At 41.6% G+C, this 12,949-nt stretch overlaps 1 protein-coding gene across 3 annotated transcripts in view; it reads left to right on the forward strand.

Moving 5' to 3' along the window:
* SLC28A3 (solute carrier family 28 member 3) overlaps positions 1-12,949 on the forward strand; it is a 75,434-nt gene that overhangs the window by 38,382 nt on the left and 24,103 nt on the right. For all 3 annotated transcript variants that reach the window (XM_084628529.1, XM_084628527.1, XM_084628528.1), the window contains 4 exons: positions 769-958; positions 3,191-3,335; positions 7,326-7,439; positions 9,844-9,921. In XM_084628529.1, coding sequence (XP_084484655.1) covers positions 769-958; positions 3,191-3,335; positions 7,326-7,439; positions 9,844-9,921 — 527 coding nt within the window. The remainder of the gene's footprint in view (positions 1-768; positions 959-3,190; positions 3,336-7,325; positions 7,440-9,843; positions 9,922-12,949) is intronic.

Consider the following 12,949-nt stretch of genomic DNA (forward strand, 5'->3'; position numbering starts at 1 on the left):
ATAACTGTTTATCCCTGAAGTGTTTATAGTGCGCACATCAATGTAGCAGGTTTGTTATCTACTGTTGCCGCAAAGCCTAGTTCTCTCTCTCTCTCCTAGAAATACTTCCTGCCCGCTTACTGGCTCTCAGCCTTCAAAACTCCCTTAATCCAACTACAGGGCAGTATCCAAATTCCGTGTCTACTTTTTACAACTATTTGCATCACATCACCCCATACTTCTGGCACCAGGCCTGTAATCTGAATGAACATTCACTGGTTTTGTTTTTAATGAAACTGTGGACATTACTACCATATGTAACGTTGCTAGTGGTGCTTACTTCCTTTGTAAAGTTCTTTGAGATTTAAGGATGAATAGTGCTATTTATGAGTTTGGTTTATTATTATTACCTTGCTGCTACCTTAAAAATGGACTTTGCTTTGGACATACACCAGAACCCCTTTCTTTCCCTACTTCCCAGTGATGGGATTTGATAGTGATTGAATATGTTGTATGTAATAGCACTGTCCATATTTAAGCCAGGAATCACGAAGCTATCCTTCAGGACAGCACTGAAGCACATGCTTAGCTTCAAGCTCATCATTAAATCTCATTGAAATCAAGTGGAACTTAAGTACATGTTCAAGTGCTTTCCTGAATTAGGGCTTTACTTTCCTATTTCCTAATTAAAGCTCAAGTAAGTAAATAGACATCTGTTGTGTGTTTGGCTTGGTTGCTTTTTTTACAGGACAGATGTAACTGACATACGTATGCTTGTTTCCTTGACAGTTTACCTGGTGATAGTCATTGCAGCGTGTGTCCTGAATTTTCAGAGAGCCCTGGCTCTTTTTGTACTCACTCTTCTAGCCATCTTCTTCATCTGCTGGGATTCTTTAATGGCCAGACATGAAGACAAAATTGCTGAGTTCTTTTCCCCTTGTGAAAGGTTTCTGAAACAACAGTGGTTTTGGCTAAAATGGTAAATGAAACTGGCTTCTTACTTTATGCAGAGGGACATAATGCCATTAAGTTAATTTAGCCTTTTAACTGTTTATAAATTTAGGACTTCACTGGACCATTTTTTAAAAACCATTTACTGTTTTCATTGGAAAGTGAATGTGAATGCAAGCATCCTGAATGATTCCTTCTCCAATATTAGATCACTGCTATTCAAACCATTACTGAGCACTCAAGTTGTGTCAGGTTCCCCATTATAAAGCATAATTCTCAGGGCTTTATACATATCTAAGATGAACAAATTGCTGAAGTCTGAAATGTATTATATCTATATCTAATCTGTCTAGGTACTTGTATGGCCCCATCACTGTGGTATCTGAGCATAATTTACCCCTCAGGAGACAAACATGTCTACTATGCAAAATAACATGTTATTAACAAAGTGGTTGGTTATTTGGAGCAATTAGAATCAACTAATACCTGGCAGCAAAAGGAATATTACAGTAGAGTGATGTGCCGGAGGGGAATCTTAAAGGTTCCCATCCTGTTAAAATCCCGACACAAAAGGGAAAGGAAATTGGCCAAAATGCCTGCCTCTGATGCAGTTCACACCCCTTTCTCAGTTATTCTAGGGCTCAAAAATATTTCTGAAGAGCAATTTTTTTTTTTTTTTTTGTCTTTGGGAGGGATCTGTTTGCACTTAATAGCAGGGATTTTCACGTGTTTTTCTGTGGAAAATGACTGTGTGCTCATAAAGGGACTGATTCTTCTCTCAGATATACTGATGTAAATCCAGTGCTTCACTGGAGTTAATCCTGATTGACACCAGTGTATCCATCCTGTGGTCTTCACACACACCACTCAATCTAATTATAAAAGTTGAACATTATATTGTCTCCAGGCAGTAAGAACAGAAGTAGTCATAGTGGGGGCATGTTCACTGGGAGAGAGAGGGCAAAATGGGAACAAGCTGGGAACACCCCCTCTGCCCAGCACTGTCCTGGACCCAGAACACATTCCTACTGCCCCACACACATTCCTGGACCCAGAACACATTCCTACTGCCCCACACACATTCTGGGGGCAGTAGGATGCAGATGGTGCATGTGGTAGAAAACTGCAGAGAGGAGCCAGTCAGACACTCTTGCCAGAAGAGACAGAAGCAGCCAAAGCCAGGACCTCTGGACATTCAGAGAATGTTCTACAGTTTTAACTAGACTTTCTCTGCTCTGTGCTAACTGGTACTTGCTACAACCCACCCCTCACCCTATTTCTTTACCTCAGGTTCACACCACACCTGCCCCTCTTACCATCTTCTCCCCTTCCCTATCCTCCTAACCCACTTCCCTTCCTGATCCCCTCCTAAGTAAACCCACCCCAAAAGTAGTAGGCCATTTTCTGCCATCACATTGTTCACTCTGCTTGTGCATTCTACCCCGTCCCCCACCCTGTGTCTCATCTGTTTAGATTGTAAGTGCTTAAGGGCAGGGACCATATTAGGTCCTAGCGTAATAAACATGCTGATTAATAGTACAGAAGAAGGCTAGTCTAGTGGTTAGGGTACTAGCTTGGCACCTGACAAACCTAGGTTCAATTCTGTGCTGGTGTGGGACTTTCAGCTTGACCACTGACAAGTTATTTGGTCTGCGTGCTTCAGTTCCCCATTGATACAATGGGGATAACAGTAAAGCCCTCCCACAGACAGGTTTTACCAGGGTAAATACATGAATGTTTGTGAGGTGTTCAGATAATACAGTAGTGAGGGCCATATAAAATAGATTGTCGATTTACAGTAGCTGAGGCTCCATCCCTGCACATTTTTTCATGACAACCAAGTGCAGCTTGTTTGTTGCTTCCTTCTTTGGTTATAGGTATGAGAAGATGTTGTTGTTTAAAATGGGCTAACAAACAGATTCCTCAGTCCCTCCCCCCTCTGCAGGCAGGCTTTGTCCTATACAGGCACCCACCACATCCTCATTTTTCACACTTACTATCCAGTCACCCTATGTGAGTGACAGATTTTTATGATATTCATATTGCTGCTGGGGTAATATTATCTCTGGGTAATTGCCTATTTATGTAGAGATGTATTTTTAAGAATTTGCCATGGGTGCTCAGAGGCTGGGATGGGTGGTATTTGATGTAGCAGTACTGGTCTGAAAAAACTAAAATAAAATAGAAATTGGAGTAATTGATATCTCTTCTTTTTATTAAGATATTGTTTATGATATTATATTTGTTTCCCTTTTGATAGGGTGGTGTGGATAGCTCTAATTGCAGCTATCATTTGCTGGCTCATCTTTGACACTGCCAAACAGGGAACCAATCAGCTCATCTCCTTTGGTGGGCTTGTGATGTATCTTCTCTTGACGTTGATTTTTTCCAAATACCCAACCAAAGTAAGTATTTGGCTAACTCTTGATCTTTTCCTTCATTTTGACTAGGTCTTAAGAATGTACTCACTGACCAGTTCCACCCCGCCAACTGCAATTTACACGTAACTATATAAATTATCTACAAACCTAACTGTAGTTACGATATTTACTGTACTGCACAGGCAACCTGAATTCCGGCATTTCCTAACTTGAGTGCTGGACTTTGCAACTTTATTTTTTAACGTAGTATTGAGAGGTACCTATATGGTCATATGCATGAATGCATTTGGTCAAATACTTGTACACTTACAAAAATCTTAATCATTGTTCTGAAATCCAGCAGTCACAGTGGGCCTGACTCTGAAATCCTTACTAACGCTGAGTGGTACTTCATGTTAAGAGTTCCACTGAAGTCACGATGTATTTTTGTGAAGTCAGTGGAACTGTTTACATACAACACTACTCAATTTGAATAAGAAAATGCAAGTGGGAGTTGCAAAATTGTGCCCAATAAGAGCAATAGAAAATCCAGGATTCTCTAGATTTAGACTCTGACTATAACATTTTCTATGTTCTGTAAAATTAAAATACAAGTCTATACAGTACATTTTCACCATTTCTCTATAGTAAGAAAAGAAACCATTTCACTCTGACTTCATGTAAAAACCACAGTACATGTTACATTAAATAGCTCAGGGTCAATTGGTGAAAATTATCTTTGTTGTTTGGCTGGCACTCAGGCTTCAATGGTCTAAGTCCCTTTCTACGTATGTTCAAATAATCCTATTGACAATGAAGACACATTTGCTAGAAGGATATCAGCATGAATCTGTTTTAGTAGTATCCAGTAAAAGAGAGAAGGGTAGCATCAATGGAAAAACGGAATGAAGTACACTTCAGTATCTCCTAAAACTTTAAAAAACAATGGGCCAGATCTTACAGTCCTTATTCATTTTACGTTGTGTCCTTAATCAGATGAAACTCCTATTAATTTCAGGATTTGCCACAATGGGAGTTTTGCCTATTTTTAAGGACTGAGTACAAAATGAATCTGTACTTTAGAGATGTTGTTTCTCTAGTAGCAATGGCCAGGCCTATTAGAGCATTAGGTAGGGTATAACTACATGGAAAGAGATAGGAAGCATGTAGGGTGCAAAGTATTCATTCAAAGGCCCTCAGAGGTACAAGGCTTCTGCTCTAATTCACTCTATTTACCCCTTCACTATATTTTCTAAATATGCCTGTTGGTTTATTTATCTTTGTTTTCCAAGGAAATGTGATAGCCGCTTCAGTACTCTGCACTGGAGAGATTTTTGTAAAGGTTGTGCTTTGATTGCCACAAATCCCTGTTCAATTTTTACTTGCTGTTTTTATGCATAACATTAGTGTTTTTCATCTGAGCCATACATTAATCCACTGTCTGGTTCATTAGATTTCACAAAGCCTCCTGTAACTCTTCTGTATCTATGCTGAAGCTTTCCATAGCCAAGGGAAAGAGCAACACACAGAACTCCATGAGGATGCTTATTTTTTCAGTCTGTCCTCCTGATAGCCCCTTCTATTCCTGAATAATGACTGTTTGGCTTTTACCCCATAATCAGTGGTGAGCTGGAACTGGTTGTTAAATTTTGAAGCAGTTTTAGAACCGGTTGTTAAAAATTGTTAGGGCTCCCTGAGCTCCTGGCCGGGGAGCTCCCCTGGCCCCTCCCCAACCTTCCCCCCCTCACAGAGCCACAGTGTGCCTCACCGCTGGCGCCAGTGCTCTGGACTGCTCCTGGGCAGCTCTGCAGCTCTTGCCGCTTTGAGTGGCATGGTAAGGGGGTGGGGCTGCGAGCTCCAGCGGGCTGCGTGGCATCCATATATGCTGCCCTGAGCAGCATGGTAAGGGGGCTGGGCCGGGGCTGGGAGGAGGGGTTGGATAAGGGGCAGGGAGCGCTTGTAGGGGGCGGAGGTTCTGGGCGGGTGGTCAGGAGATGGGGAACGGCAGGGGTTGGGTAGGCATGGGAGTTCCGGGGGTCTGTCAGGGTGGTGGTGGATGAGGTCGGGGCAGTCAGGTGACAGGGAGCGGGGCAAGTTGGGTAGGGGGTGGAGTCCTGGGGGGGCAGTTAGGGTGGTGGGTCTTGGGAGGGGGTTGTCAGGAGACAAGAAGCGGGGGTGGGGGTTGACGGGTTGCGGGTTCTGAGGGGGGCAGTCGGGGGCAGGAAATGGGTGGGCGTCAGATAGGGGGCAGGGACAGGCTATTTTGGGAGGCACAGCCTTCCTTACCCGGCCCCCAATACAATTTTGCAACCCCGATGTGGCCCTTTGGCCAAAAAGTTTGCCCACCCCGGTCTAGTTTATTATTTTATTAACAGGGGTCGCACTTGCCTCGTTCGTTATGTTGATATGTGTTTAATAAAGCAATACTTTGTTTCTATCGTAATAAACATGTAACAATGTTTGTTTTTTTTATTGTTAAGTCTGACTCCCAATGACTCAACGCATTGCTGCCACTTATGGAGAAAGGTGCAAAAAATACACACTGTGGCACATCCCTTAAATCAGAACTTTTTATAGGGAACTGGTTGTTAAGATTTTGGCAGCCCATCACTGCCCATAATCCTTTGCAAAGCATTACTACCAGCAACTGAAGTGAGAATTAATAAGTGCCAAATCTGGTGTTCTCCCATGGGTCTTCATTACATCTAACTGGCCTATTTTATTAAAGTGGGAGCAAATCAGCAAGGCTGAACCTTACTTCAGTCCTTGTAAATTGATCAGATTTACAATATACAAACTGTGATAGCAGAGCAGAAAGCCTGAAGTATAGGGTTATAGTCACCAATTCACATTTCCAGATGGAATAACCCAATAATGAATGCATGTATATTATTATAATCATAACATTTAACACACATGTAGCCCTGTCAGGGGCAGGCCGTGGGCAGCCTGTATACACCAGTCAGTTAGCTAGTTGCAGTCAGAAGACAAGTAGTAGGGTCAGGGGCAAGCCAGATACCACAAAGTTAGGCTCAGGAACAACTTGCAGGCAGGAAGGAAGTAGCAAAGTCAGCATCAAGCTGGGTCAGGATACCAGGAAGTCAGAGTTAGGCACCTAGTTAGAGGCAGCAGGCAAGTAGCAGTCAGGGATGAACCAGAGTCAGAAGTCAGAGTCTAGGGTCCACAGCAAGGCAAGGCCTAGAGCATGAGCAAGCAAGCATTGTTGCTCAGACAGCTCCCTGTGTTGGCTTCCTAGTTTATCAGTGGGCTGCAGGGAAGCCACTCAGGCCCTGCTGGGTGGTACTTCTTGCAGTATCTAGCTTCAGGGGCTCCTCTAACAAAAACCCAGCCTAAACTTCCTATGCAGAAGCATCAGCACCCTAGAGCCCACAGGTTCTTATAAGCCCTTTTTATTCATAGATGTTCAAGCACTTTACAAAGTTGGGGAAGCATCATTCTCCCTATTTTACAAATGGGGAAACTGGCATAGTCAAGTGCAATGACTTACCCAGATCACATAGTGAGACAATAGTAGTCTCCTATTTCTCAGCCCAATGCTTTATCCAGTTATATGAGCAACATCATGATGTTATATTAGCATCTAGTGATATATTCACTGCTGTGATGATAGAAGAATCATGTGCTAACATTTTCATTGTCTGTTGCAGTCACATAACAATTATTTCACCTCTGTACTATACACAGGGAGGAATGTGTCTCTTGTTCTTTTCTTATTATTGTTCATGGTTTGTGCTCTTCAGGGCTCAGCATGCACTGCTCCATCTTTATCTGAGCAATTCTAACTTGGATCAAAAGGGAGCATCACATTGAGGGATTTGGCATTAGTCCATCACTCCATAGTAAAGAAGAGGGCAGCTGTGGTAACCCAAAGAGATGAAATCTCTGTATGCTCCTTTTTGGCAGCCCCAAAACACTACAGTGTAGCTAAATGTATCATTAATTAGATGTATGTTAAACTAATATATTTCTTTTCATATCAAGTGATTTCTGTATTTTCATTTTCTGTATGGCTAGGTTGCCTGGAGACCAGTATTTTGGGGAATTGGACTGCAGTTTATTCTTGGACTTGTTACTCTGAGGACTAAAGCAGGATTTGATGTATTTAATTGGCTGGGTAGGCAGATACAGGTAAGGCATTAGCCAAAAAAAAGAGTTCTTTTCTTTTTAACATTTTCATTATTAGGGTATTTATATTTGAACCGGGGCATGTTGACTGCAAAAGTAAATAAGACACTAATAAGAGAAAGTTTTATATGTTCTGCGCAGTATAAGTCTGCAGTCACCTATTATTCAGAAGAGCTGCATTCTGTTACACATGAATACAGCACTAGAAACAGTCAATTAGCCAGATTATCAGAGTCAAACGTTTGTTTCTTGAACACAACTGTTACCCTCTTTTCCTCTTGGGATGAAATGTGGCTTTGTTCCCAGACTAATGCACCTGGTGTTCCATAAAGTCGATTGGAGTTTTGCCATAGAAGTCAAAGGGAGCAGAATCAGATCCTTACTGTTTTGACTTCCTGGGAGAAATAGGGTCCTCTGTGCGGTAACCTGCCCAGTGATCAGATCCAGTCACCTCATTTCTCTCTGCATACGGTCTTCAAATGAGCATGTTATTCTTATGCCTAATTGTCAGGCCTAAGGCTATGCCTACACTACAAAATTATGTCTACCTAACTTACCTTGTCATACAGCCACCACCATTATCAAATCACTTGTGTATGTGCACACTTGGCTTCTTGTGTTGGTTGTGCACGTCCTTACCAAAAGCACTTGTATTATTTGTATTGTCAGTGTGGGGCATTGTGGGATGGCTCCTGAAAGCCAGTAACAGTCAACATAAGCTACACAGTGTCTACACTGACACTGGGTCAACCTTATTACAGCAACCATAAGGCTACGCCACGCAGGGAGGTGGTGTTACTAAATCGGTGTAGAGAGGCACTTACGTTGCTGGGAGCCAAATTTAAGTGAAGACGTTGACACAAGGCTGCTTACGTCAACTAGCCCTGTAATGTAGACCAGGCCTAATAAACAACAATTGGAACATGCCCCATTCTTGATTGACCATCACCTCATTTGGGCTGAAATCAGAACCCACCCAATCACCAGGCAAGAGTATCATACTGGTCCACTCACAGAAGCTCATGGTCCAATTCTGAAACATCCTTGCAAGAAACTCTGTCCACTAAAATGCCATGTAATAGAAGATCTAATGAGACACTATCACCACAGCCACTGTCACTCTAGCACCAAAGCCTACACTCCTTGTCCCCACCGACCCCATGGTTCTCAGATCACCTGCGATAGAAGAAACAGAAGGAATCAAATTCAAGCATTGGTGGCAGAAACACAAGTGGAGATGGAGATAGAATTCTGCATAAAGAGCTGCTCATTGAGACTAGCATGACTTTGTAGCATTGCTGGAGTGGATGCTGCATCCAGTCTGAGCTCCTACATGTGGCCAACCTGCAAGACAACTGATGTAAAAAAATCATCCATTGCTGGAGAGTAACAGTGGAAAAGGTGGACAAAGTGTTATACAGTGAGGGGAATTCAAACTTTTGGCACAAAAACATACTGCGTCCCTCTCTGATAGCTCTTAAAAGGTACAGTTGAATAATCCAATGTAGACAAATAATGGGGCACTATTCCCACATAAAAATTTTATTAAAATATAATTACCCCCATTCAGAAATTAACCCTGAAGTATGTCCACTAATCTCCAGGAAACAAGTGAAAACTCCCCCTGGTGTTTTCAACCTCAAATATCATCCTTTCCTTGCCATTCTGACTCAGAGGGGGCTGGGCCGCTCAAACATTGATCCTACCTGGCACAAGGCCATTCTTTTGACAATATCTTCTTTTTACCCTCAGGCTTCAATTTGAAAATGGTTAACTTATTGCTCATAATTGCTCTGTGAAATTCTGCCAACAGGAAGAGGTTTATGTAGAATTTGCAAATGCACCTCAATGGCATCTGTGCAGAGTGAAAAGTAAACACTTCCTTTGGACTAGCATTTCGCCACTGTCCTGGGGCAGGAACTGTCTCTTACTACACGTTGAACTGTACTTAATGGGTCCCCAATCTCAGCTGGGACCACTAGCCACTTCTGTAACACAAATACTAAATAATATTAATTAATAATGAGCAGGTGGCTGGGTGGTTCTGCCCCACCCCAAAGGAAGGTTTAGGATGGTGCACACTACTCCCCTTTCCACAGCTGGTCAGCTCAGTAGTCTGGCACAGATGGGCAAGTGTGACTTATGGCTATGTCTCTCATCTGCTCCCTTTGAAGCACTGTTCACCACTGGTCCTAGAGAGCAGATCCTGAACTACAATTGTACTTGTTCATTGGACAAGATGCAGAGCAGAAGGAAGTCGCCTCACCTCCCCACGAGCACCTGCAATAGGGTCAACAGCCAGTCTCACCCTTTCTAATTTTTTTAAATCTGTGCAATGTTTGCTTATTATTTAGCAGTGACCCTCTGCTTAAAACAGATGCTTTGTTTGTTCGTTTTTTCTCTTTAGATTTTCCTGGAATACTCTGATAATGGCGCTAAATTTGTGTTTGGTGAAAAATATACAGATCATTTCTTTGCCTTTAAGGTAAACAGCTATTATATATGTTGTATTTTACATATAGTTGACCACAAAAAGAGTCTCATTGGAAAACATGTTCCATGTACGATTTACAACATGTATGCAATTACCAATGGGAGAGGAAATGTCCAGGGGACAATCTCCGCATTAAGACGTGACCTACACTATGAAAAAGTTGGGGAACTGGGGATTAAACTTGCCATTTAATGTTATGTATTTGTTTGCTTTAAATGCATTTAACCGAGCTGCACTAATTTACATTTTTGACACAATGACATTATTAGCAGACATTTTCAAAATGGAGGCATGACAAGATACAGGGGTCTTAACTGGTCAGTGGTAACCAGAGGGTTAACTTCTTATCTTATCTTATCTTCTTATCTTATCCTCCCTCCCACAAGTACTCAGGGAAAGATGATAGTACTGAGATATCATGGAAATAGCTGTCTCATAAATACCATGGATAGGTGGAAAGAATTAAGAAGAGGCAGGGCTGGAGGCTGCAGGCCAATAAGGTTCACTAGTAGAAAGGCAAGAAACTCCATAAAAATAGCTGTTTAGGGGACAAAATGAGGAGATGTTTTGAATTAAGCATTTATTTACCCAAGGCTTTCTCTGCACAGATCAACAGTACTTCCTTTCTTTGAAAGAGCCGACAGGCAAGTTATCTTTCCTCTCCCTTCCTGAAGATAGGTTGAGAAATGGGCTGTCACTGATCCCATTGTTCCAGGAGATAAGAAGCTGAAATGTCTCTCTATCCAAGCTCTTATACCTTCTCTCTCCCATAGACTGAGGTGATAGCCCAGACTGGAATTATTCTCATTTAGCTTTCTAGCTATATAAGACCAACCTGGTTTGTTTCTTTTGTAGAAAATAGTTAGTGCACTTTGAACACAACACTGAGTGATAAAATCCAGTCAGGGGAACACTGTGTTTTCATACTTCACCTGCTGAATCACTCTGCCACCCTGAAGGCCCAAGATCCACGTAGTACACAATTCATGAGAAATTCTATGCCTCTGCTTCCATGCACAATTCCCATGATTGTGCATTTATAGTGGTCTATTACTAAGGATAGTTAGAAAAGAAATATTTGAAAGAAAAAAAAACATATTTTCCCTTCTGGTTTTTGTTGAAATTTTGGGGTTCTTTTGCTGATTTTTTTTTTTTTGGTTTTTGTTTTTTTGGGGTTTTTTTGGTGGTAAATGTTTCTGTTTTCCAACCATCTCTCACTTTTACACAGTCAGGCACCTAAGTGACCATTTCTATGCTCAGTCACTATGTTTTGTGAAAGCATGGTGAGTGCATTGCACGAATAAGAGCTTGATTCCAATGGACCTATAGCCTGTTTTTTAAAAAATGCTCCAGCAGTGACAAAGACATGTTGTGCACTGATATGTTAGCTAGGGCTACATTTTCAGAAGTTTGCATGTGTTCAAACATCCATATGTACCTTTTTCTATGAGATAAACTGGAGAAAGACACACATGGAAATTTTAAAGTGGGATTGGATACTAGCAGAATATGTTCACACTGAAGGACAGACAAGTCAGAATGGGCTGCATGGTTGATGTGGGCCTCAAAACTGTGCAAATGCTGCTTATTTTCAGAATTGCACATGGCTCAGTTTAGGAATATGCATGCTAATCATGTGTCAAGCTGGTGCCAGCCTGAAGGTGATTGTCTCTCTCATCAGTCTCCATTGACCTATGGGCCACCTACTGTAGGCCAAAAAAAAGCAGCAGTTGGGACACATTGGTGCATAAATAGCTTCTTATCCTCCCTCTGGCTGATCATCAATATGGTTTATCTTGGATTTTGACTTCCTCCAATTTGAGTAAAAGATACATTTAAGGAGACAGACGCAGCCAGTCCATTTACCTCCTGCATATTCCAACTCTTGCAATACTTTTTCCAGTGCGTGGGTATCAAGCTGGTCAAAAGTGATATTACTATCTTCCATTCTTTGCAAGTGGATTTTGCAGTAGCTTCAAAGAGATAATGAGGTACCACCCAAAACTTTGTTGGCCCAGGAGACGGGGGAATGGGCAGGATAATTGGATTGCCCCTTTGCAATAATCCAGTGCCTGCAGTGAGACTTAATGTCCACACCCCAACTTTGGCTGCACACAGTTCTAATCAGAATGATACTTAGAGTAAGTGCATGCATAAAATTTTGTACATAGCCATCCTCCTGTGCACACAGAAGAGCACATCCCGATATACATGAGCAAGTGTCTTTGAAAACGTGGACTAGGATTTATCCTCTGCAGTCATATTCACTAAATACACAGAGAGCAACATTTTCAAAAGCAGGTACCCAAGCTGTGCCCATAAAATAGGCAGGCACTGGCAAAAGCAGTAATTATCCATGCAAAATATGTATATACATGCAGAAAATGGTCAATTTTAAACACATACTGTTGCATGTTTGTGTGTGCACATGCATATTTTTCAGGCCCAATGTAGACCTATTTTTGAAAATATAGCCCAGATAGTCAAGATTAAACCCATTATTTTAAATATTTATTCTCACTAACAGAGATGTTATAAATATTATTTCTGTAGGCAGGTGATGCTACCCTTTTCCCAGATCCATAAAGTAAGATCACACCAAATTGCCTCTTGACATAAGTAAAAATAGATCAGCTAAAACTTACTTGTCAGAATTAAATCTTTTATACTTCTTTAGAGATGAAATGTTATTGGATTTTTGTTAATTTGACTGCTTGTTCTTTATTTATGCCAGAGGTTTCTGGTTCATTAAATATAAGGGTCTAGTTTGAATGGTTGAGGTTGGAGAATCTGCCAAAGATTTCAAACCTAGAATGCACCTATGCATCATCTGCCGCCTGCTTCTTATTTGGGGTCTTATTGTGCACGATGCTGAGCACCCACAATGCTGGGCTTCCGTGGGAGTTCTGAGTACTCAGCATCTCAGAGTCATGCGCTACATACACATTAGGTGACATGGCTGAGAAGTCAAATGACACTTTTATAGGTCCAAAGGTGATTTCCCATATTTATCAGAATT

The sequence above is a fragment of the Lepidochelys olivacea genome, assembly GCF_965140295.1.
Source record: "Lepidochelys olivacea isolate rLepOli2 genome assembly, chromosome: 5".
In the NCBI taxonomy this organism is placed as follows: Eukaryota; Metazoa; Chordata; order Testudines; family Cheloniidae; genus Lepidochelys; species Lepidochelys olivacea.